General features: G+C 37.8%; 1 protein-coding gene across 2 annotated transcripts in view; it reads left to right on the plus strand.

Moving 5' to 3' along the window:
• blo (bloated) overlaps positions 1 to 23726 on the plus strand; it is a 445168-nt gene extending 421442 nt beyond the window's left edge. For both annotated transcript variants that reach the window (XM_073955435.1, XM_073955436.1), the window contains 5 exons: positions 16016 to 16186; positions 16256 to 16413; positions 16472 to 17086; positions 17152 to 17461; positions 23108 to 23726. In XM_073955435.1, coding sequence (XP_073811536.1) covers positions 16016 to 16186; positions 16256 to 16413; positions 16472 to 17086; positions 17152 to 17461; positions 23108 to 23320 — 1467 coding nt within the window. In that variant the 3' untranslated portion in view covers positions 23321 to 23726. The remainder of the gene's footprint in view (positions 1 to 16015; positions 16187 to 16255; positions 16414 to 16471; positions 17087 to 17151; positions 17462 to 23107) is intronic.
• Positions 23727 to 25680: the final 1954 nt, after the last annotated feature.

The following is a 25680-nucleotide window of genomic DNA, read 5'->3' on the forward strand; positions in this document are numbered from 1 at the left end:
TCCCACCGAAAGACTGAAATTTGTTATTTAGTCTACAATGGGGTTATAAAATACTCCAGAAGAGAATTATCAGTATAGGTCCCATAGAAGCGTAGCTCTTAATTTTCGGTATTTTGAAGGTTTTACCGAACAAGTAAAAAAGTATCAGTCGGCTTTACCGACAGATATATACCCTCAGCCTGTGTGGACTGAAATACTTTTTTCCAAAAAAAAAAAAAAACGTATGTATTTAGGGGAGTTTTCAAAATTTTGGGCGTATATACCAACAAAAGTATGGATAGGATTAAAGCTCAATCATTTACGGGGATAATGTTAGATAGGTCGTTTTTATCACAATAGCTTACGAAAAACATAATATCGCTGTAAACAGGGCCACTAGGAAAACCTTCGGTAAAAAATATCCAAAGGATCCACGAACAGACCCTCTACCATACAGAAATGTTGAACATTTGTGTGGGTGGTACCACAAGGATTGGACAGCTAGGGCCCATATTTGAACATAAACTAAGTTTCGACAATATTTAGAGATCCGAAGTTTGGACCACATGGGTTGCAACGTTTATGAGAAATCGCGCGTACCATTTTAGCGAATATTTTCGAACTTTTGTGTGGGAGGTACCGGAATGAGTGGACCTTTAAGCACCACCTTCGAATTTTATCTAATATTCGAAGAAATATCATAATATCCAAAGTTTGGACGAACGCAGTATTCGGTTCCAGCTCTCCAGCCACTCCATACGATGCCATTGGGGGTTTTAACAACTTTCGGGATGTTTTCTCAAGAAGTATGGACTTGCCCCTGCAAAAAACTTTTACTGTCGAAATTGAGGCAGCGAATACAAGTTGTTTCAACAAAAATCAAAGTGATTCGAGAGCAGGTCTTAAAGCGAACTTATCCAAAATGTTGTGTGGGAGGTACCCGAAGGAGTGGACAAATATTGTCCATATTCGAACCTAATCTATATATGGAAGATATATTAGGATGTGTAAAGCATGGACCAAATCGGTCACTCCCATCAAGAGTTATCGTGCGCGCAATTTTCCGAACATTTTTGGGCTTTTGTGGGGGAAATACCTGAAGGAGTGCACCGATATGGCTTATCTTCGAACTTAAACTAAGTTTGCACAAAATATTACGAAAGCCACATTTTGGACCAAATCGGCAAATCCAATCACTACACACGGTGTTATATAGTCCTTTTACAACTTTCAGGCTATTTTCTCAGGAAGTATGGGCTTGCCCCTGATGAAACTTGTACGGTCGTATAGGCGGCAGTGAATACTAGTTGTTGCAACATTAAAGCGATTCGAGAGCAGGTCCTAATCTGAACATATCCGAAATTTTGTGTGGGAGGTACCCGATGGAGTGGACCGATTGAGTCCATATTGGAACTTCATCTAAGTCTGGTAGAGATTTCCGATATGCAACGTGTGGATGAAATTGCTTACTTCCTTCAAGAGTTATCGTGCGCACAAATTTTCAGAACATTTTCAAACTTTTGTGGGGGAGGTACCGGAAGGAGTGGACCGATATAGCCCATCTTCGAACTTAAACTATGTTTGGGTAAAATATTACGAAAGCCAAAATTTGAACCGAATCGGTTTATCCGTTCGAAATTCATCGTGCGCACGAACCAGACAGACAGCTCCAAATTGTCTGAAACGGAATTCGTCCAAACATACTTGGGGTCTAAAACCATTATTTCGATGAGGCACATTTTGCCCGTATGAAAGTGTATATACCCTCGTTAGCTTAAATGCTGAGGGTATAAAAACAATGCTTCGAGTAAAGTAAACGCTGTTACGGTGGCTGCGCATCCTTAAACCTAACCAAAATCTTTACTGAATTCCTGAGAAGTTTTGAAAATCCTAGAAGTATGGTGGAGTAACGTTGCCTTGCCCGAGACTTTTTATTACGTGAACACTTAATAGCCCATCTCTTATTTTTTGCTATTAAAGTCTCCAGAACTTTGCCCACATCTTCCTTGGAATCTTCAGTAGTTAAGGGAAGCAGTAATGCTTGACATTACCTGTAATTAATGCTCATCTTTCTGGAGCTGTAGAAAGCCACGTGAGCGATTAATACCACACCTTATCTTCTTCTTCTGTTTAAGTCATCTGAACTTTGTGCACATCTTGCTTGAAATCTTCAAAAGTTTACGGGGAATAGCAACGTTAACATGCACTGTGATAGCCTAGAGAGACATACAATTGCCTATTTATGACCCGGAAAACAGGGCCTTTAAAGGAATCCTATGGGTTTTGGGGGAGTAAAATTGACATGTCTTGAGCCTTTTAGTTAGTTAGAAGGTTAGTTTAGAAGGGTCAAGTAAAAATATTCTTTAATAAATACAAAAATAAAACATTCTTTAAAAAATACACGCCTTGAAGAGCCAAGAAAAAATATTCTTTAATAAATACACGCCTTGAAGGGCCAAGTAATTTGGAATCATGAGTTATAAAAGGGAACAAGGAGTACGTTTTAATTGGTCTCATCTACCTTGGAATATTCAGAAGTTAAGGGGAGTAATGTGTGCGTGGACTTGTTACCTCTTGTCTTTGTTACCCCCGTAGAACTATAAATAGTCCATAACCTAATTGAAGGCTTGATACGTTTTAGGAACCATCTTTGACTTTTAAATAGACAACAACGTTCGTGAAGCTATGAGAACTTTAAAAAGCAGCGTTGCGCAAACCTCCATTGAATTCTTGTGATCTTTAGGGAGGCAAGGTAGTGTTTTCTAAAGGATACATCTTTCTCGAATTCTTAAAAAGTATTTTTAATATAGGAATTCTTGTAGGGGGTTCTGTGAAGATTACGGGAGCAAGGCGACCCACGTTTTGCATAATATCATGTGAACTTAAGGGGTGTGGAGTAAAGTATGTATTACTAATGACTCGTGTGTACTGAAGTCTTAAGAAGATCTCAGATCTGCATGCATGGCGAAATAGCTAATGTTTTATTAATGAGATCGCTATGTATTGAAGTCCTGAAAATATCACATATTCCTGCCAATATTTCATGATATGCCAAATTACGCCACACATTGAAATCGGGCATATATTGCGTTTTTGGTGCATCAAATACTTGAAATCGGAAAAAATATATATGAGAGCTATATCCTAATCTGGACCGATTTCGATATATTTTGGCACATTTAGTTACAGGCCAAATTCCGCCACACATTCCAAATTTCGTTGAAATCGGACATATATAGCGTTTTTGGTGCATCAATTACTTGAAATCGGACGAAAATATATATGAGAGCTATATCCAAATCTGAACCGATTTCGATATATTTTGACACATTTATTTGTAGGCCAAATACCGTCACACATTCCGTTATCTGTAACCGTTCTATAAATATTTGCATACAAAGTTTGCATATTTTGGAGGTACCTCCGATTCTGATGCCATATCTCCGGATCAGAGCGGAATTTCAAAACTTTTTATAACCTATGTTACTTTCAGGTGATGTAGTAATATACCCGGGAAATTTCAGCAGTATCGGTTTAGCGGTTTTTGAGTCCATAAATTTCAAACAAACAGACAAACAAATATACAAAAATGTTTCTACTTTACATACATATAGATAACCCTTGGATATTCCTACTTAAATTCATGGAGAATGTCTCATATAACCACCCATAATAAGGCAACAACATAAATTTGAACCTGTTGCCTTTGCCAATTACACACAAAGAATAATATAAACGAGAACACAAGCCGTATCACCACCAGCCGTATCACTAACAGCAATAGCCACTATACAAACAACAACAAATAATCACGACAACGACAACAACATAAACAACTATCTATCTAAGCGCATTACAAAGCCACTCAATGCCTGGTTGCTTAGCTCTACAGGTGCCACACCAATGATTAAGGCGTAGTTATTCCCAAAAATGGTTACAAACTAAAAACAAAACCAGAACGAAACTCCTTGGGCCAAATCCAACAAAACCAACGGGGTTTGGGGACAAGGAATTTAAAGTGAATGGAATTAAATTGACTTAAATAAGCACAACAAGAACAACCACAACAATAACAACATTTAGCACTTTTATTGAAAATCAATAAAACAAGACAAACACACACTCACACATATATGTATATACCTGGTTGAACTAGCCCATACTCCTTGCCTTTCCCCATGACCCATGGTCCATCTTTTCATGTCCATTTATCTGTCAGTTACGTCTTAACATTCGCCTCGAACATATTGTTTGGGTAGTTTGATCTGTCTCCCTCCCATTCCTCTCTCACATTTTCTGTATGTCCGTCCTTCACTTTACCTTATTAGGCCAAAACGTGAGTTCATATGTTAACAATACTCTTATGTCAATGTATGCGTCCTCAGCCTCTTTGGCCATGCTGTTATAATGTTCTGCTTGTTGTTGCTGCTTTGAAAATCATAGCACTACTAAACCAAACGACTACAATTACAGTTTTGGCCCATAACCAAGCATGTTAGCACATTTAAGCTTTAGTAAACATCTATAAGAAGGTCTAAAAATGCCGTTAATATGGCATTCCTTTCAAGGGTGTGACCGAACAGAAAAAAAATCACCTAGTTATTTTTAATTGCCTCAAGTGCCTGCTGATATACTTAACCTCTATTCCAATCGAAGTGATCAATCAAAATTCATCAAAACAAAAATTCATTCAAGCTTACAGTTTTCTTTACATTTCCTTGGCACCCTCCTTAAATACCTGCCGTCATTTAAACCTCCTCCTTTATGGTTGGTGGCCACACCACCACCACCATCAACATCGTCATCGGCAACAAGTTATTCCAACGTCCGCTTAAGAGCAATACAAACATCACCGTTGTTTATACGAAAAGTACCGTAATATCAAAATCACAGTCTATTGCTTCTTAAAGGCAAACACATTTTCTCAATGAAAACACCAAGCTGAAAGCTGAAAACGAAGAAGAAAGAGAAAGGAAAGGACGTATGTACAACGAGTATGGACACTTGTGTTAGGGAAGACATTAAGAAAATATCTTTTTTCAGGTCTTGTAACAAATCCAAACATGTCTGATTGTCAGGCAGGCGTTTATAGGTGATCACATGCCGCTTATGTTGCTGTAAAAATGTTGATGTTTTCGTTGTTGTTCTTGTTGATTTTGTGGTGATGGCGCTTTTTTGAAGCAACCTGTTAATATGTAACACTGTGGGACCTAATAGAATTCAGTTGGATGAAGGTGTGAAGTTACTCAAGCGGATTTCTACAAATCATAAGCATAACAAGTCAAGATGGAATGGAATAGCTGAGATTCTTGATTTTGTAAAAATCCAACTTTTCCAAAAACTTTTGAAAATTAAGGGACAATCTCGTGATACTTACTTGACACTTAACACTTAAATATGATAAACGTTATTTTAGTCATTAATTCGAAATAGTTCCGCCACAGGAAATAATTTTGGGGAAAAAAAGTCATAGCCGTAATATACATACACAATATATGGCTCGAAAACCGGGAGAGTTGTAATGTTGCCATGTCCCACATGTTGTTTAGGGACAGGATCATTAAACTGTCTCTTGCTGGCCTTAACACCTAAAAGGACTACCATAAGTTAAGCGAAGAAACGTTGACGCGTCTTGAGATATTTATTGTTCTCCAATTTTCTCGGGTTCGAAGAACTGTTGGGAAACAACACCCTAGGACTGTGGGAAGTTTATTAATATAGTAATGTTTTAACCCCTTTTGGAATGTTGCCCTGCTCCATCAGTTGTCAATATTTGGCCCAAAAATCCTGAGCGTTTTAATAACTCACATCTTCCCTGAAGTCCTGAAATTCTAAGACACTTTGAAATCAATGAGAAATCTTGAGACTTTGTAGTAGTCCTCATTTTTCCCGAGCCCTAAGAACTGTAGGGGAACAACGTGAACAATTAATAGTCATTTTTTCTTTTTTGCCACTTAAGTCTTCTGATCTTTGTCCAGATCTTCCTTGGAATCCTCAGAAGTTAAGGCGAGTAGTAATGTTGATAGAGCAGCATATTGACAGTCTAGACACACTTTCGAGGACCATTCCCTTGTCTTTATCTGGCCTGAAAACCCAGAAGATTTAATAGCTAACACATTTCTTGATGTGCTGTGTAGTTTAGGTAATCCTACAGATTTAGGGGCTAACGATTACATGTCTTGAGACTTTTTAATAGTCCTAATCTTTTTTCGGGCCCTAACGTCTGTAGGAATACAAGGTGAACAATTAATAGCCCACTTATTCTCTTTGGTCATTTCAGTATTCTGATATGTGGTCATATATTCCATAGAATCCTCACAAGTTTAGGTGTCTTCTATGCCCTTCAGAAGGTGTTCAATCCATGTAACCTCTTTGCTTTTTGCTTTTCTTAGATGACTCTTAGAATATCTAATGTCCAATAGAAGATCTGCTGTCCACAAAAGACCTATAGAAAGTCTTTTGTCCATAGAAGACCCTTAGAAGGTCTTCTCTGCATAGAAGACCTTTAGAAGATCTTCTCTCCATAGAAGACCTTTAGGAAGTCTTATTTCCATAGAGACAATTTTGAAAGTCTCCTGTTCATGCAAGACCCTTAGAAGGTATTCTTTCATAGAAGACCTTTAGAAGGTTTTCTCTCCATAGAAGACCTCTAGGAAGTATTATTTCCGTAGAGAAAATTTAGGAAGTCTCCTGTTCATGCAAGACTTTTAGAAGGTTTTCTTTTCATAGAAAACCTTTAGAAGGTCTTCGTCCTCGGAATAAAGGTCGCCTGTCCATAGAAGGCCTTCAGATGGTCTTCTGTTCATAAAATAACATTTGAAGGTCTACTATTCATAGACGTAGGGGATGAGAGATACCAAGGAACGGTCCTGACCGGCTTTAACATGGCAAAGTCCAGGATTTATCTTGGTCCCTCTCTCATCTCAAGTGGTCACTGACTTCCCCGTGGTGTTACCTGGGGAGCTGCCTTTAACACCCGTTAAAAGTAGTGAGCTACCCATAAGAACGTTAAAAACTTGGGTTTGGGCGTCGGGTTAGTAACCCTCCCCTAGAAAAAACAGCCTACTATGAAAAAACAAAAGAAAAGAAAAACAAATCCCTCTAAAGTTGACGACTCCCGCAAACGTTTTAAGGACCATGATCTGCGAATCTGCACCTGGAATGTTCGCAAACTTTATAGAGAAGGTGCAGACATTACTTGCCATACAGGAAATACGATGGAACGGGAAAGGCGTCACAACAACACCTAAAAGTGACGCACTGTATTATAGTTGCCATGACATAAAGCATGAGTTTGGTTGCGGATTTGTAGTTGGTCGGAGGTTAAAACACCTGGTCTCCAGCTTCACACCCGTGAATGAAAGACTTGCTACAATTCGAATAAAAGCAAAATTCTTCAACATCAGCTTTATTTGCGCTCATACTCCCACTGCAGTTAAGGACGAACAGACCAAAGATATATTTTATGAGCGCTTAGAAGATACATATGACCGTTGTCCTGACCATGACATTCAAATTATTCTAGGCGATTTTAATGCCAAAATTGGAAAGGAAAATATCTTTGGCCCAACAGTCGGAAAATTCAGTCTCCACAATGAAACATCTGATAATGACATGAGGTTGATAGACTTCGCAGCGGCAAAAAACATGGTAGTTAGCAGCACCAGATTTAAACATCTTGACATCCATAAGGGCAACTGGCTGTCTCCAGATCAGAAAACAAGAAATCCAATTGATGATAGATAGATGGTGATACATGGAGGACATTCATCGAGCGTGTTGGATGTGCGCTTGTGCGTTGGAGCAACATAGACTCGGACAACTGCCTAGTTGCAGCAAAGGTACACACCCGGTTAAACGTAGCAAACAAAGTACGAACATACACAACACGAAAGTTAGACATCGGTAAGCTGCAAACACAACAGATAGCCACAGCATATTCCACTCAACTAGCCCAATTGCTTAATCAAAGCACTCCTTATCCCGATAACATATCAGTGCAATGGCAAAGTGTTGCCCACTTCATGCAAACAGCCGCAAGATCCATACTTGGATACCAGAGACCTCCACCAAGGAATCCATGGTATGATCAGGAGTGTAGTGCTGCTACCGAAGAGAAAAATGCGGCATATAGGGCTACTTTACAATCAGTAGCAACGCGTAGCGCACGAGAGAGATATCGGGAGAAAAGGAGAGAGAAGAAACGTCTTTTCCGCAGGAAAAAGAGAGAGATGGAAAAGCGGGAGTATGAAAAAATCGAGATGTACAGGAGCCAGAATGAAGTCCGAAAATTCTACCAAAGAGTGAAGCATCAAACTGATGGCTTTGGTACGGGCACCTCCTCCTGTAGAGACCAGCAAGGTAATTTGGTAACTGTTCAGGATATGGAAAGAGTATTTTTCAAACCTGTTGGACGATTGGAACCTGAGTATCCTGTGCCCGGTCCATAAGAAAGGAGATAAGACTGTATGCTCTAACTATAGGAGCATAAGTCTACTCCCGATTGCCTACAATATCGTGTCAGGGATATTGTGCGAACGATTAAAGCCTATGGTCAACGAGATAATTGGGCCCTACCAATGCGGCTTTAGACCTGGCAAGTCCACCATTGACCAGATATTTACCCTGCGGCAAATCCTGGAGAAGACCCAAGAGATGCAGATCGACACCTACCACCTCTTTGTCGATTATAGAGCAGCCTTCGACAACCCACTACGTTCAAAGGTATTCCAGGCCATGTCTGAATTTGGCATCCCCGCAAAGCTCATTCGGCTTTGTAAAATGACTTTAACTGACAGGAGATCCTCAGTTAAATAGGAAAGAACCTCTCCGAAGAATTTTGTACCAAAAGAGGTTTCAGGCAAGGAGACAGCCTCTCGTGTGATCTCTTCAACATCCTGCTGGAAAAGGTTATTCGAGAGGCAAACGTCAAAAGAAGTGCACAATCTACACCAATAGCCAGATGTTACTTTTTTATGCTGATGATATAGACATCATGGGACGATCAGTAAAAGAAGTTGCAGATACCTTTATGAAGGTCGAAGGAGAATCTGCAAAAGTGGGTCTGGCGGTAAACGGCGGGAAGACTAAGTTGATGGTGTCGACGCGCAATGCGTCCATAGAGATCGGGCCAACTGTCGACGTTGGTTCCTATAATTTTGAGGTAGTAAAAGACTTCGTCTACCTCGGAACCGCCGTAAACACAACTAACGACATCTGTTGTGAAATTAAAAGAAGAATTGTATTGGCCAACAGATGCTACTTTGACTTAAGTAAGCAGTTAAAAAACAAAGCCACATCTCGTCAAACAAAAAATACGCTTTACCAAACACTGATACTACCCGTGCTGATGTATGGTTACGAAGCCTGGGTACTTGCGCAAGCAGATAAGGCAGTGCTTGGTGTGTTTGAGAGAAAAATTCTTCGAAATATCTACGGACCAATCTGCGTTGACGGTGAATATCGACGTCGCATGAAACACGAGCTGTATCTGCTATACAACGACATCAATATAGTTGAGATGCAACGATTGGCTAGGCCATATCATAAGTATGAGCAATGATGACCCCGCTTAAAAGGTGTATAAATACGAACCGCTTGGCGGTGCACGCAGAATTGGCAGGCCAAAGAATAGATGGCGCAAACAAGTGGATGAAGAGATGAAAAGGCACGGTATTCCAGAGTGCGAAGCAACAAATAGAGAGAATTGGAGATCTTTTCTTAGTTCGGCCTATAGAACAAATGTTCTGTAATGGGCCAGCTAAGTAAGTAAGTACTATTCATAGAAAACTTTTTGACGGTATTGTGTCCACAGAACGCCTTTTGTAGGTCTCCGTCCATAGAAGACCTATAGTCTTTTCCATAGATGATGTACAAGGTCTTCTTTCCATAAAAGAAGTTTAGAAGATCTTCTTTCCTTAGAAGAACTTTAGAAGGTCTTATTTTCCTAGAAATCTTTTCTTTCCTTAGAAGACCTTTTGGAGGCCTTATTTTCCTTTGGAACGTCTTCTTTCCCCAAACAACCTTTAGAAGGTCACTTTTAGAACGTCTTTTCTCTGCTTTAACATTTTCTCTGTCTCTTGACTATCCTTAGGAGGCCTTGCTTCCATAGAAGAAACTTTTTGCAGGTCTTCTTTCCATGGACGACCTGTAGAAGGTTTTTCCTTCAATTGAAGAAGACCTTTATATCGTCTTCTGTCCAAAGAATGCCTTTGGAATGTCTTCTTTTCATAAAATACATTTGGAAGAATTTTTATAGAAGTCATTTGAACTTCTGCCATTACATTTAGAAGGTCAGCTTTCTATAGACGACATATAGAAAGTTTTCAATCCATTGAAAAAATTTACAAGGACTTCTATCAATTAAAAGACTTTTAGAAGGTCTTCTGCCCATAGACGTCTTCTTTCTATAGACGACATGCAGAAGGTCTGCTGTTCATAAAATACCTTCTGAAGGCATTCTTTCCATAGAATACCTTTCGAAGATGTTTTTTGTAGAAGACCTTTTGAAGGTCTCTTTTCATAGACGACCTTTGTAAGGTTTTCATTCCACAGAAGACCTTTGGAAGATCGTTTCTCTATAGAAGACATTTAGAAGGTCTTTTGCCTTAAGAAAATTTACCGTTCATAAAATACCTTAAGTGGTTCTTATTTCCATAAGAAAATCCTTAAGAAGGACTTCTTTCAATAGTAGACCTTAATAAGGTAGACCTTAATAAGGTTTTCATTTTTTAAATCATGCTTTATTTTGCTTTCAAAAGTTTCAAGACTAATTATTTTCAAAGTTATTAATGGTGAAAATACATTAAAACCTAATAATTTGACTTATTTTACTTTCAAAGTCCAGACTACAAATTCCCCCCACTGTTCCCTTTGTGATTTACTGTAATGCCCGATTATGTTAAGTTCTTTTGCCAAACAATGACGTTGTGGTCATTGATTGCCACAAATGTTGAATCGTAAAGTTGTTCATAAAGGGGGGAGAGAGGCCAGAAAAAAACCGACCAGAAAAAAGATACTCTAAAAGAGCAACACATTCTCATATTACCAATTGATATTTTTTCATAGGATTGACAGAGTTACAATTGTTGTTGTTATTGCCAGTTGTGGGTAACTAAATATTGTTGCAAACAATTTCTTAGTAGCATTGCAGCAGGTTGGTTTGGTTGGGTTGGTGCAATATCGGTTGGCTTGGCCACAACGAAGATGTTGATGGTTAATAGTTTTTTTTTTCTTCTTGTGGGTTATGCGAATAAATGGAGTGCTTTTGGGGTAGAGGTATTTTTGTTATGGTTATCATATTACGTTTTTCTTTGATTTTTGGATTTTTTTTTTGTGTTGGCAAATATTTAAACTTGTTTTTCAGATTTTGGTTTTAACCCAATTGTGGTTGGAAATCTCAAAAGAAGAAGAACAAATACTAATAAAAATTGCCACAACTGAGAAAGATTACCACAAATTCAAATAAAATCCATTGAAAAATATGAAGACGTTAGAATTAATGCTGTGTGAACTGGGTCTGAGGCATTGAAAGGGAATTATTTAGTTAGAGGTTTTAGTTTAAAAGCCCATAAGAAACATTGTGTCTTGCGTTTTGGAGATAAGGGTCGTATAAGTAATATTTATTATTTTACTCATACGACCCGATGGCAATAAAATTAATATTAATTATACGCCACGTAGTCAGTTTGGTTATTTTAAGAATTGTTAACCTTATTTCCTCATTTTTTCCCAAAAAATGAGGTCATAATTTGGAATTTTGCTATAGAAAATTTTAAGCCTCTGTAGAAAATTTAAAGCCTCCATAGAGGCTTTGGAATTTTCTATAGAAAATTTTAAGCCTCCTTAGAGGCTTTGGAATTTTCTATAGAAAATTTTAAGCCTCCTTAGAGGCTTTGGAATTTTCTATAGAAAATTTTAAGCCTCCTTAGAGGCTTTGGAATTTTCTATAGAAAATTTTAAGCCTCCTTAGAGGCTTTGGAATTTTCTATAGAAAATTTTAAGCCTCCTTAGAGGCTTTGGAATTTTCTATAGAAAATTTTAAGCCTCCTTAGAGGCTTTGGAATTTTCTATAGAAAATTTTAAGCCTCCTTAGAGGCTTTGGAATTTTCTATTGAAAATTTTAAGCCTCCTTAGAGGCTTTGGAATTTTCTATAGAAAATTTTAAGTCTCCTTAGAGGCTTTGGAATTTTCTATAGAAAATTTTAAGCCTCCTTAGAGGCTTTGGAATTTTCTATAGAAAATTTTAAGCCTCCTTAGAGGCTTTGGAATTTTCTATAGAAAATTTTAAGCCTCCTTAGAGGCTTTGGAATTTTCTATAGAAAATTTTAAGCCTCCTTAGAGGCTTTGGAATTTTCTATAGAAAATTTTAAGCCTCCTTAGAGGCTTTGGAATTTTCTATAGAAAATTTTAAGCCTCCTTAGAGGCTTTGGAATTTTCTATAGAAAATTTTAAGCCTCCTTAGAGGCTTTGGAATTTTCTATAGAAAATTTTAAGCCTCCTTAGAGGCTTTGGAATTTTCTATAGAAAATTTTAAGCCTCCTTAGAGGCTTTGAAATTTTCTATAGAAAATTTTAAGCCTCCTTAGAGGCTTTGGAATTTTCTATAGAAAATTTTAAGCCTCCTTAGAGGCTTTGGAATTTTCTATAGAAAATTTTAAGCCTCCTTAGAGGCTTTGGAATTTTCTATAGAAAATTTTAAGCCTCCTTAGAGGCTTTGGAATTTTCTATAGAAAATTTTAAGCCTCCTTAGAGGCTTTGGAATTTTCTATAGAAAATTTTAAGCCTCCATGCAGGCTTTGAAATTTTCTATAGAAAATTTTAAGCCTCCTTAGAGGCTTTGGAATTTTCTATAGAAAATTTTAAGCCTCCTTAGAGGCTTTGGAATTTTCTATAGAAAATTTTAAGCCTCCTTAGAGGCTTTGGAATTTTCTATAGAAAATTTTAAGCCTCCTTAGAGGCTTTGGAATTTTCTATAGAAAATTTTAAGCCTCCTTAGAGGCTTTGGAATTTTCTATAGAAAATTTTAAGCCTCCTTAGAGGCTTTGGAATTTTCTATAGAAAATTTTAAGCCTCCTTAGAGGCTTTGGAATTTTCTATAGAAAATTTTAAGCCTCCTTAGAGGCTTTGGAATTTTCTATAGAAAATTTTAAGCCTCCTTAGAGGTTTTGGAATTTTCTATAGAAAATTTTAAGCCTCCTTAGAGGCTTTGAAATTTTCTATAGAAAATTTTAAGCCTCCTTAGAGGCTTTGGAATTTTCTATAGAAAATTTTAAGCCTCCTTAGAGGCTTTGGAATTTTCTATAGAAAATTTTAAGCCTCCTTAGAGGCTTTGGAATTTTCTATAGAAAATTTTAAGCCTCCTTAGAGGCTTTGGAATTTTCTATAGAAAATTTTAAGCCTCCTTAGAGGTTTTGGAATTTTCTATAGAAAATTTTAAGCCTCCTTAGAGGCTTTGAAATTTTCTATAGAAAATTTTAAGCCTCCTTAGAGGCTTTGGAATTTTCTATAGAAAATTTTAAGCCTCCTTAGAGGCTTTGGAATTTTCTATAGAAAATTTTAAGCCTCCTTAGAGGCTTTGGAATTTTCTATAGAAAATTTTAAGCCTCCTTAGAGGCTTTGGAATTTTCTATAGAAAATTTTAAGCCTCCTTAGAGGCTTTGGAATTTTCTATAGAAAATTTTAAGCCTCCTTAGAGGCTTTGGAATTTTCTATAGAAAATTTTAAGCCTCCTTAGAGGCTTTGGAATTTTCTATAGAAAATTTTAAGCCTCCTTAGAGGCTTTGGAATTTTCTATAGAAAATTTTAAGCCTCCTTAGAGGCTTTGGAATTTTCTATAGAAAATTTTAAGCCTCCTTAGAGGCTTTGGAATTTTCTATAGAAAATTTTAAGCCTCCTTAGAGGCTTTGGAATTTTCTATAGAAAATTTTAAGCCTCCTTAGAGGCTTTGGAATTTTCTATAGAAAATTTTAAGCCTCCTTAGAGGCTTTGAAATTTTCTATAGAAAATTTTAAGCCTCCTTAGAGGCTTTGAAATTTTCTATAGAAAATTTTAAGCCTCCTTAGAGGCTTTGGAATTTTCTATAGAAAATTTTAAGCCTCCTTAGAGGCTTTGGAATTTTCTATAGAAAATTTTAAGCCTCCTTAGAGGCTTTGGAATTTTCTATAGAAAATTTTAAGCCTCCTTAGAGGCTTTGGAATTTTCTATAGAAAATTTTAAGCCTCCTTAGAGGCTTTGGAATTTTCTATAGAAAATTTTAAGCCTCCTTAGAGGCTTTGGAATTTTCTATAGAAAATTTTAAGCCTCCATGCAGGCTTTGAAATTTTCTATAGAAAATTTTAAGCCTCCTTAGAGGCTTTGGAATTTTCTATAGAAAATTTTAAGCCTCCTTAGAGGCTTTGGAATTTTCTATAGAAAATTTTAAGCCTCCTTAGAGGCTTTGGAATTTTCTATAGAAAATTTTAAGCCTCCTTAGAGGCTTTGGAATTTTCTATAGAAAATTTTAAGCCTCCTTAGAGGCTTTGGAATTTTCTATAGAAAATTTTAAGCCTCCTTAGAGGCTTTGGAATTTTCTATAGAAAATTTTAAGCCTCCTTAGAGGCTTTGGAATTTTCTATAGAAAATTTTAAGCCTCCTTAGAGGTTTTGGAATTTTCTATAGAAAATTTTAAGCCTCCTTAGAGGCTTTGAAATTTTCTATAGAAAATTTTAAGCCTCCTTAGAGGCTTTGGAATTTTCTATAGAAAATTTTAAGCCTCCTTAGAGGCTTTGGAATTTTCTATAGAAAATTTTAAGTTTCCTTAGAGGCTTTGGAATTTTCTATAGAAAATTTTAAGCCTCCTTAGAGGCTTTGGAATTTTCTATAGAAAATTGTAAGCCTCCTTAGAGGCTTTGGAATTTTCTATAGAAAATTTTAAGCCTCCTTAGAGGCTTTGAAATTTTCTATAGAAAATTTTAAGCCTCCTTAGAGGCTTTGAAATTTTCTATAGAAAATTTTAAGCCTCCTTAGAGGCTTTGGATTTTTCTATAGAAAATTTTAAGCCTCCTTAGAGGCTTTGGAATTTTCTATAGAAAATTTTAAGCCTCCTTAGAGGCTTTGGAATTTTCTATAGAAAATTTTAAGCCTCCTTAGAGGCTTTGGAATATTCTATAGAAAATTTTAAGCCTCCTTAGAGGCTTTGGAATTTTCTATAGAAAATTTTAAGCCTCCTTAGAGGCTTTGGAATTTTCTATAGAAAATTTTAAGCCTCCTTAGAGGCTTTGGAATTTTCTATAGAAAATTTTAAGCCTCCATGCAGGCTTTGAAATTTTCTATAGAAAATTTTTCTATAGAAAATTTTAAGCCTCCTTAGAGGCTTTGGAATTTTCTATAGAAAATTTTAAGCCTCCTTAGAGGCTTTGGAATTTTCTATAGAAAATTTTAAGCCTCCTTAGAGGCTTTGGAATTTTCTATAGAAAATTTTAAGCCTCCTTAGAGGCTTTGGAATTTTCTATAGAAAATTTTAAGCCTCCTTAGAGGCTTTGGAATTTTCTATAGAAAATTTTAAGCCTCCTTAGAGGCTTTGGAATTTTCTATAGAAAATTTTAAGCCTCCTTAGAGGCTTTGGAATTTTCTATAGAAAATTTTAAGCCTCCTTAGATGCTTTGGAATTTTCTATAGAAAATTTTAAGCCTCCATGCAGGCTTTGAAATTTTCTATAGAAAATTTTAAGCCTCCATGCAGGCTTTGGAATTTTCTATAGAAAATTTTAAGCCTCCATGCAGGCTTTGGAATTTTCTATAACACAATTTTAAGCCTCAGATGAGGCTTTGGAATTTTCTATAGCAAAATTTTAAGCCCCAAATGAGGCCTTGGAATTTTCTATAGAAAATTTTAAGCCTCCTTAGAGGCTTTGGAATTTTCTATGGAAAATTTTAAGTTTTTTCTATAGAAAATTTTAAGCCTCAGTAGAGATTTTTGGGAACTACATCTAATATTTTCCAGTGTTATTTGAATATTTTTTTAATATAGATATATTTCCCCTCCTTTTTTCCTTCCAGGCCACTGACATATCCATGCGTCGTCGTTTATCTACCCCAAAAGCTAGTCCTCTTTTATTGAAACGTACCTCATCGGATAAAAATCGCAAAGAATCCCCCTTGGCCAAGCCAGAAAAGACCAGTTGGTTTAAGTCACTGGATCGGAGAGCAAAAAGTAAATCCAAGGAAAAGGTAAGGGAAAACCCTCGCTCCTTTCTTTCCAGATCTAATTAAAAAAAAACAATCCTTACAATTTTACAGCTCAACTCATCAGCAGAAACCTCTAGCCTAAAGAGAACCAAACACAAAGAAACATCTCAAGCTCCTCCAGCAGCTACGAAAAATCTTAGATTTTTCGGTGACACAGATTTGGATTCAAACCCACCCACGATTTCAAAGGGCAGCAGTACTTTGCATAAGTAAAATTAATTTTATTACCTTTCCGAACAAAAATTACTGATCGCTTTTCCCTTCTAGATCTCGTCCCCACATATCCAGCAATTTGAATCGTTCGCAAAAGTATTCCCAAAGTGCCTATCACATTGATCGCATACGCTCAGATAGTCCACAGCGTGATGATTATCGTCACAGCCTGGCATCGGGTAGTAAATCTTTGGGCTTCACACCGACCACCACCGGCAATGCGACAACAGGCTCCACCTCCAACTTAGTGACGACGGCAACACAACGCCACAAGAGCAATTCTATGCATAATTTGGATAATCAGGGTAACGATGAAGTAGATTTTCGTCGAAGACGTCATTACTCACGTTCACGTGAGCTAGATCACATATCGGAAAGTGGTTCCGAGACAGAAGACCAGGAAACTAAACTAAGACCTGGTCTGATGGCAGCGCGCACACTATCACGTGATCGTTTGGATCGTACAACGCGTTATGATGAGCACTCATATCGCCGCAGTAACGATAGACCAATATCATCAACACCGAATGGTAATGAGACAAGCAGCAGTAACCAACAACAACAGGAACAGCAACAACAACAACATCAGCCTAGGAGGACTCAGCCCTATTTAATGGGTCCACCAAAGCCAGCACGTAGTGCAGAACGCCGAGCAATGTCTTATTCGAGGTAAAATTGTCTTTGAAAAATATTCTTCAACGGCGAACTCATGTGAAATACTTTGTTTTTTCCAGAGAACGTGATCGTTTCCCTGCCGAAAGTTCCGGTACTGAGGGTGAATCCAGTTTACATAGTCAACGCAGTGTCGTGTATTTACATGCCACAACCGTAGGTGCCATACCCCAGCCATATCAGCTGAGACGCCGTTCAATATCCCGTGACGATTTGCGTTCCCACAAATCAAAGACATCATCGGCGGCAAATCAACCGCTACAGCCAATGACCCGCACCGTCTCGAGATCGGTATCAATGTTGGCACCATGGAAACCGAAGCTAATAAGTGAAGGCTATGAAATTAATTATTCTCAGGAACAAAATAAAACGGTGAGAAACAAATTTCAACAAATGAATGCTAAGGGCAAAGTCAATAGAAGAACTCAAGACCGAAGAAGACCCCTCTAGAGGTATTCTATAGACAGAAGAAGACCTCTTGAAGTATTCTGTACAGAAAAGAGAACCTCTTGGGGATTTTAATACACAGAAGATGACATCTTGAGGTCTCCTATGGACAGAAGAAGAACACTTGAGGTTTTCTATAGACAGAAGAAGACAGAGAAAAAGACCTGTTGACTACTTCTATACAGAGAAGAAAACCTCTTGGGGACTTTAATGCACTGAAGATGTCCTCTTGAGGTCTCCTGTGTGCAGAAGAAGACCCTTTGAGGCCTTCACTGGACAGAAGAAGTCCTCTCGATGTCTTCAATGGACAGAAGAAGACCTCTTGAGGTCTTCTGTGCGCAGTAGAAAACCTCTTGAGAACTTCTATAGTCAGAAGAAGTCTTCTTGAAGTCTTCTATAGACAGAAGAAGACAACTTGAAGTCTCCTATAGAAAAAATAAGGCATCTCTTTTGGTAATCTGTAGACAGAATAAGGCTGAAGACAGAAAAAGACTTCTTGAGGTCTTTTATAGACAGAAGAAAAACCTCTTGAGGTCTTCTACAGACAGAAGAAGGTCTTCTTTTGATGACTTCTACAGACAGAAGACCTCTTGCGGCCTTCTTTAGACAATAGACCTCTAGATGTCGTCTTCTATAGGCAGAAAAAAGACTACATAAGGACTTCTATAGAGAGAAGAATACCTTTTGAGGTCTTCTTTAGACAGAAGAAGACCTATTGGGGTCTTCTATAGACAGAAGGTCTCTTAAGGTCTTCTATAGACAGAAGAAGTCCGGTTGAGGTCTTCAATAGACAGAAGAAGACCTCTTGAGGTTTTATGTGTGCAGAAGAAGACATTTTGATGACTTCTACAAACAGAAGAAGAACTCTTGTGGTCTTCTTTAGACAGAAGAAGACATCTAGAGGTCTTCTATAGACAAAAGAAGACAACTAAGGGTCTTCTATAGAAAGAAAAGGACTACTTGATATCTTTTATAAACAGAAGAAGACTTCTTGAAGTCTTCTATAGGCAGAAAAAAGAGTACTTGAGTACTTCTATAGACAGAAGAGGTCTTCTTTAGACAGAGGAAGACCTATTGGGTCCTTCTATAGACAGAAGAGGACCTCTTGAGGTCTTCTATAGACAGAAGAAGAAGTGGGCCTCTTCTGTCCATTGTCTACAGAAGACCCCTAGAGGTCTTCTTCTCTCTCTGTAGAAGTCATCCAAATGTCTTCTTCTGCCCACAGAAGACGTCAAGAGGTCTTCTTCTGTTCATTGAGGAGCTCAAGAGGACTTCTTCTGTCTATAGAAGACCTCAAGAGGTTTTCTTCTGTCTGTAGAAGGCCCCAAGAGGTCTTCTTCTGTCTATAGAAGACCTCAAGAAGTCTTCTTCCGTCTATAGAAGACCTCAAGAAGTCTTCTTCCGTCTATAGAAGACCTTAAGTGGTCTTCATTGTCTGTAGAAGACCTCTAGATATCTTCTTCTGTCTAAAGAAGACCACAAGAGGTCTTCTTCTGTCTGTAGAAGTCATCAAAATGTCTTCTTCTGCCCACAGAAGACCTCAAGATGTCTTCTTCTGTTCGTTGAGGACCTCAAGCGGACTTCTTCTGTCTATAGAAGACCTCAAGAGGTTTTCTTCTGTCTGTAGAAGGCCCCAAGAGGTCTACTTCTGTCTATAGAAGACCTGAAGAAGTCTTCCTCCGTCTATAGAAGACCTCAAGTAGTCTTTTTTCTGTCTATAGAAGACCCCAAGTGGTCTTCTTTTGTCTTTAGAAGACCTCTAGATGTCTTCTTCTGTCTAAAGAAGACCACTAGAGGTCTTCTTCTGCCTGTAGAAGTCATCAAAATGTCTTCTTCTGCCCCCAGAAGACCTCAATAGGTCTTCTTCTGTTCATTAAGGACCTCAAGCTGATTTCTTCTGTCTATAGAAGACCCCAGGAGGTTTTCTTCTGTCTGTAGGAGGCCCCAAGAGGTCTTCCTCTGTCTATAGAAGACCTCAAGAAGTCTTCTTCTGTCTATATAAGACTTCAAGTAGTCTTTTTTCCGTCTATAGAACCCCTCAAGTGGTCTTCATTGTCTGTAGAAGACCTCTAGATGTCTTCTATAGACAAAAGAAGACAACTAAGGGTCTTCTATAGAAAGAAAAGGACTACTTGATATCTTTTATAAACAGAAGAAGACTTCCTGAAGTCTTCTATAGGCAGAAAAAAGACTACTTGAGTACTTCTATAGACAGAAGAGGTCTTCTTTAGACAGAGGAAGACCTATTGGGTCCTTCTATAGACAGAAGAGGACCTCTTGAGGTCTTCTATAGACAGAAGAAGACCTTTTGAGGTCTCATGTGTGCAGAAGAAGACATTTTGGTTACTTCTACAGACAGAATGGACAGAAGAAGACCTCTTGAGGCATTCTGTGGGCAGAAGAAGACATGTTGATGACTTCTACACACAGAAGAAGACTTCTTATGGTCTTCTTTAGACAGAAAAAGACATCTAGAGGTCTTCTATAGACAGAAAAAAGACTTTTTGGGGTCTTCTATAGAAAGGAGAAGACCTCTTGAGGTCTTCTTTAGACAGAAGAAGACCTATAGACAGAAGGTCTCCTATAGACAGAAGAAGTCCGCTTGAGGTCTTCTATGGACAGAAGAATACCTCTTGAGGTCTTTTGTGGGCAGCAGAAGACATTTTGATGACTTCTACAGACAGAAGAAGACCTCTTGTGGTCTTCTATAGACAGAATAAGACATCTAGAGGTCTTCTATAGACAAAAGAAGACCACTTAAGCAATTCTGTACAGAAAAGAGAACCTCTTAGAAGATGACATCTTGAGGTCTCCTATGTCCAGAAGAACAACATTTGAGGTCTTCTATACAGAGAAGAAGACCTCTTGAGGTCTTCCATACAGAGAAGAAAACCTCTTGGGGACTTTAATGCACAGATGTCTTCTTGAGGTCTCCTATGTGCAGAAGAAGACCCTTTGACAGAAGACCCACTGAACAGAAGAAGTCCTCTCGACATCCTCAATGAACAGAAGAAGACCTCTTGAGGTCTTCTGTGGGCAGAAGAAGACATTTTGATGACTTCTACAGACAGAAGAAGACCTCTTGTGGTCTTCTTTAGACAGAAGAAGACATCTAAAGGTCTGCTACAGACAATGAAGACCACTTGAGGGGTTCTATAGACGGAAAAAAGACTACTTGAGTTCTTCTATAGACAGAAGAAGACTTCTTGAGGTCTTCTATAGACAGAAGAAGACCTCTTGGGGCCTTCTACAGACAGAAGAAAACCTCTTGAGGTCTTCTGTAGACAGAAGAAGTCCGCTTGAGCTCCTCAATGAACATAAGAAGACCTCTTGAGGTCTTCTGTGGGCAGAAGAAGACATTTGGATGACTTCTACATAGAGAAGAAGACCTCCTGGGGTCTTCTTTAGACAGAAGAAGACATCTAGAGGTCTTCTACAGACAATGAAGACCACTTGAGGGGTTCTATAGACGGAAAAAAGACTACTTGAAGTCTTATATAGACAGAAGAAGACTTCTTGAGGTCTTCTATAGACAGAGGAAGACCTCTTGTGGCCTCCTACAGACAGAAGAAAACCTCCTGAGGTCTTCTATAGACAGAAGAAATCAGCTTGAGGTCCTTAATGAACAGAAGAAGACCTATTGAGGTCTTCTGGGGGCAGAAGAAGACATTTTGATGACTTCTACAGGCAGAAGAAGACCTCTAGTGGTCTTCTTTAGACAGAAGAAGACATCTAGAGGTCTTCTAAAGACAAAAGAAGACCACTTGGGGTCTTCTATAGACAGAAAAAAGACTACTTGAGGTCTTCTATAGACGGAGGAAGACTTCTTCAGGTCTTCTATAGACAGAAGTAGACCTCTTGGGGCCTTCTACAGACAGAAGAAAACCTCTTGAGGTCTTCTATAGACAGAAGAAGTCCGCTTGAGGTCCTCAACGAACAGAAGAAGACCTCTTGAGGTCTTCTGTGGGCAGAAGAAGACATTTTGATGACTTCTACAGACAGAAGAAGACCTCTTGTGGTCTTCTTTAGACAGAAGAAGATATCTAGAGGTCTTCTACAGACAATGAAGACCACTTAAGGTCTTCTATAGACGGAAGAAGACTTCTTGAGGTCTTCTATAGACGGAAGAAGACTTCTTGAGGTCTTCTATAGACAGAAGAAGACCTCTTGGGGCCTTCTACAGACAGAAGAAAACCTCTTGAGGTCTTCTATAGACAGAAGAAGTCCTCTTGAGCTCCTCAATGAACAGAAGAAGACCTCTTGACGTCTTCTGTGGGCAGAAGAAGACATTTGGATGACTTCTACAGAGAGAGAAGAAGACCTCTAGGGGTCTTCTGTAGACAATGGACAGAAGAGGCCCACTTGAGGTCTTCTATAGACAGAAGAAGACCTCTTGAGGTCTTCTATAGGCAGAAGAAGTCCGCTTGAGGTCTTCAATGGACAGAAGAAGACCTCTTGAGGTCTTCTGTGGGCAGAAGAAGACATTTTGATGACTTCAACAGACAAAAGAATACCTCTTGGGGTCTTCTTTAGACAGAAGAAGACATCTAGAGGTCTTCTACAGACAAAGAAGACCACTTAAGGTCTTCTATAGACGGAAAAAAGACTACTTGTGGTCTTCTATAGACAGAAGAAGGTTCCTTAGGTCTTCTATAGACAGCAGAAAACCAGAAGAAGACATCTAGAGGTGTTCTATAGACAGAAGAAAGATTACTTGAGGTCTTCTATAAATAGAAGAAGACTTCTTGAGGTCTTCTATAGACAGAAGAATACCTCTTGAGATCTTCTTTAGATGGAAGAAGACCTCTTGAGCTCTTTTATAGACAGAGGAAGACCTCTTGAGCTCATCTATAGACAGAAGAAGACCTCGTGAAGTCTTCTATAAACAGAAGATAACCTCTTGTGGTCTTTTATAGGCAGGGGAAGTCTTCTATAGACAAAAGAAGACTGCCCTCTGCTTGTCTATAAATACTCTGGTCGTCCATAGAGACAACTTTTGGTCATCTGGTTATCTATAAAAACTCCCATTTAGTCTTCTTGCTGGTCGTTTATAAAGACGCCGTTATAGTCGTCTATTAAATCGCCCTTCTGGCCTTCTAAACAGACGCCCTTCTGCTCGGCTATAAAACACTCTCTTCTGCTCGTCCAATAAGACTCCCTTCTCCTCATCTGTGAAGACTCCGCTTTGGTCGTCTATGAAGACCACCTTCTGCAAGTTTATAAAAACTCCCTCCTGGTCGTCTATTAGGACTCCCTTCTAGTCGTTTATAAAGACCCCCTTTGGTCGTCTATAAAGACTCACTTCCGGTCTATAAAGACTTACTCCTAGCGGTTAGTAAAGACTCCTTTCTGCTCTTCTAATAAGACTCCGTCTGCACGTTTGCAGAGACTGTTTTCTTGTCGTTATGGTCTTCTGTGAAGATTCCCTTATGATCATCTTTAAAGACTCCCTTCTATTCGTTGCAAAAGATTCCCTTCTGCTCGCCTTTAAAGGCTCCCTTCTACTCCCGGATTCTTTTTTTTATTATTTGTGGAAATACTTATTTTTTCCTTTTTTGCATTTATTTCCAGATGGCAACACTGCCCCGCAAGCCACCAATGCATGGCGGCAGCAGTACCATGACACGAACAAGTAGAAAATCCGAACCCATGTCAACGCGAAATGGTGGTACGTCACGACGCCACTTGGATTACATGAAAGATGATCAATCATCGCTGAGAAACTCATCGACAACAAGCGCTTCTAAATCGGGACTATCAACGAATTTACATCGTAAGAAATAAAGAACGAAGAAAGCGGCGGTCACGACAACAACAAAAGCCGAATTTTCGTTTTATTTAAGAAGTCCACACAAAAACTAAATGTCCGTATTAACCAAATGCAATACTTACCTATGTACTTATCTTAGAACTTAGAAGGCAACAAAAAATGGAATTTTTTTTACTAATAATAAAAATTAAATTAATAATTTTCTATAAACTAAATAAGAAAATAGGAAACTAATAAGAGTTGTATAAGTAAATTTTAAGAGCAGTGACAGGAAAACAAGGAAACCCAAATTCCCCTCTGATGATAAGAGTTATTTTAAAAGCTCAAAAAAGAACAAGACAGTAGCATTGCTGCTCATCCACCAGGTGCCCTCTTTGAAAGCGAAAAACTTCAAAACATCATCAACAACAACAACAAAAATGAGAGAAAAGCAAAAACAATTTCATGGAAATTAAAACGAATGCTTCCAATTTTGTAATTTGTAAGTTTTATTTTTAAATAAATATTAATAATTTGTTTTTTTGTCTTCTTGAAAATCTAATCATATTATTTGTATAAGTGTATGAAAGAAGGACAACAATAATAACAACAACAACGATTAATCATAATACACGAAAGCTGGTTTAGCTTTAAAAATTTCCAATATTTTTTTTATTACTCGATAATGTTAAACATGTTTTATTGTATGTTTTAAGTTTTAATAATTATTAATATTAATTAATTAATAATATTATTATTAATTTGACTTATTAATACTTTTTTTGTTTTGTAAGTACGTACGAGTTTTTACTAAACAACAACAACAAGAAACAAGCCGATAAAATGTAATATGAAGTAAACATTAATTTTTATTAATTTAATACTTTCTAAAACAAAAAAAAAAAAACAATAAAAAAACAAACAAAATATTTTATAAAAAAACAACAAATATAATTTCTGTTTTATTTTTATTAGAAATAATTAAGATTCTGGTTGGCTATGACGACTCCCTTCTGGTCATCTATAAAGACTCCCTTTTGGTCGTTTATAAAAGCTCTCTTCTGGTTGTCTATAGAGACTCCCTATTGGCCTCAATAAATACTCCCTTCTGGTTGTATGCAAATTCTACCTTCTGGTCGTCACTAAGGACTGCCATTGGGACGTCTGGAATTGGAACAGAAAGAGAATAAGAGACATGTTTGTTAGTACACGCAGAGAAGAGATATTGTAGGAGCAATCATATTCTAAGAACAAAATAATGTATTGTATTGGGTAAAAACAATATATTTTGTGTCATTATGGTGCCTGATACTAAATATATGGTTGAAACAACAATAAATATTTTCAGATTTTTACAATCCACTATTTTGTTCTTAGAATATGATTGCTCCTACAATATCTATTCTCTGTGTGTACATATTTTTCAGTTATCTGGCTTTTATACCCTCAGCATTTATGCTAACGAGGGTATATACACTTTCATACGGGCAAAATGTCCCTCATCGAAATAATAGTTTTAGACCCCAAGTACGTTTGTACGAAATGTGTTTCAGACAATTTGGAGTTGATTTAGCAATGTCCGTCCGTCTGTCTGGCTGGCTGGTGCGCACGATAACTCTCGAACGGATGAGCCGATTTGGTCCAAAATTTGGCTTTCGTAATATTTTGTCCAAACTTAGTTTAATTTCGAAGATGGGTTATATCGGTCCACTCCTTCCGGTACCTCCCCCACAAAAGTTCGAAAATGTTCGGAAAATTTTTGCGCACGATAGCTCTTGAATGGAGTAACGGATTTGGTCCATACTTTGCACATTGGGAAATTTCTACCAGACTTAGATGAGCTTCAAATATGGACTCAATCAGTCCACTTCTTCGGGTTCAGTTTAGGACCTTCTCTCGAATCGCTTTGATTTTTGTTGTAGCAACTAGTATTTACTGCCCCCCATACGACGCGATAAGTTTCATCAGGGGCAAGTCCATACTTTCTGAGAAAATAGCCAGAAAGTTACAAAAAACCCTATGGCACCGTTTATAGTGGTTGGAGCGTAAGATAACTCTCGAACGGATCTGCCGATTCGGTTGTGCAAACTTAATTTAAGTTCGAAGATAAGCCATATCGGTCCACTCCTTCAAGTACCTCCCCCACAAAAATTCAAAAATGTTTGGAAAAATTGTGTGCACGAAAACTCTTTATGGGAGAGACCAATTTGGTCCATACTTTACACATCCTAATATATCTACCAGATATAGATCAGGTTCGAATATGGGCTATATGTGTCCACTCCTTCGGGTACCTCCCACACAAAATTTTGCATAAATTCACTTTAAAAAACCTGTTCTCGAATCACTTTTATTTTTGTTGAATCAACTTGCATTCGCTGCCTCAATTACGGCA

Source organism: Musca autumnalis, unplaced genomic scaffold (genome assembly GCF_047663935.1).
Source record: "Musca autumnalis isolate F117 unplaced genomic scaffold, ASM4766393v1 scaffold_5, whole genome shotgun sequence".
NCBI lineage: Eukaryota > Metazoa > Arthropoda > Insecta > Diptera > Muscidae > Musca > Musca autumnalis.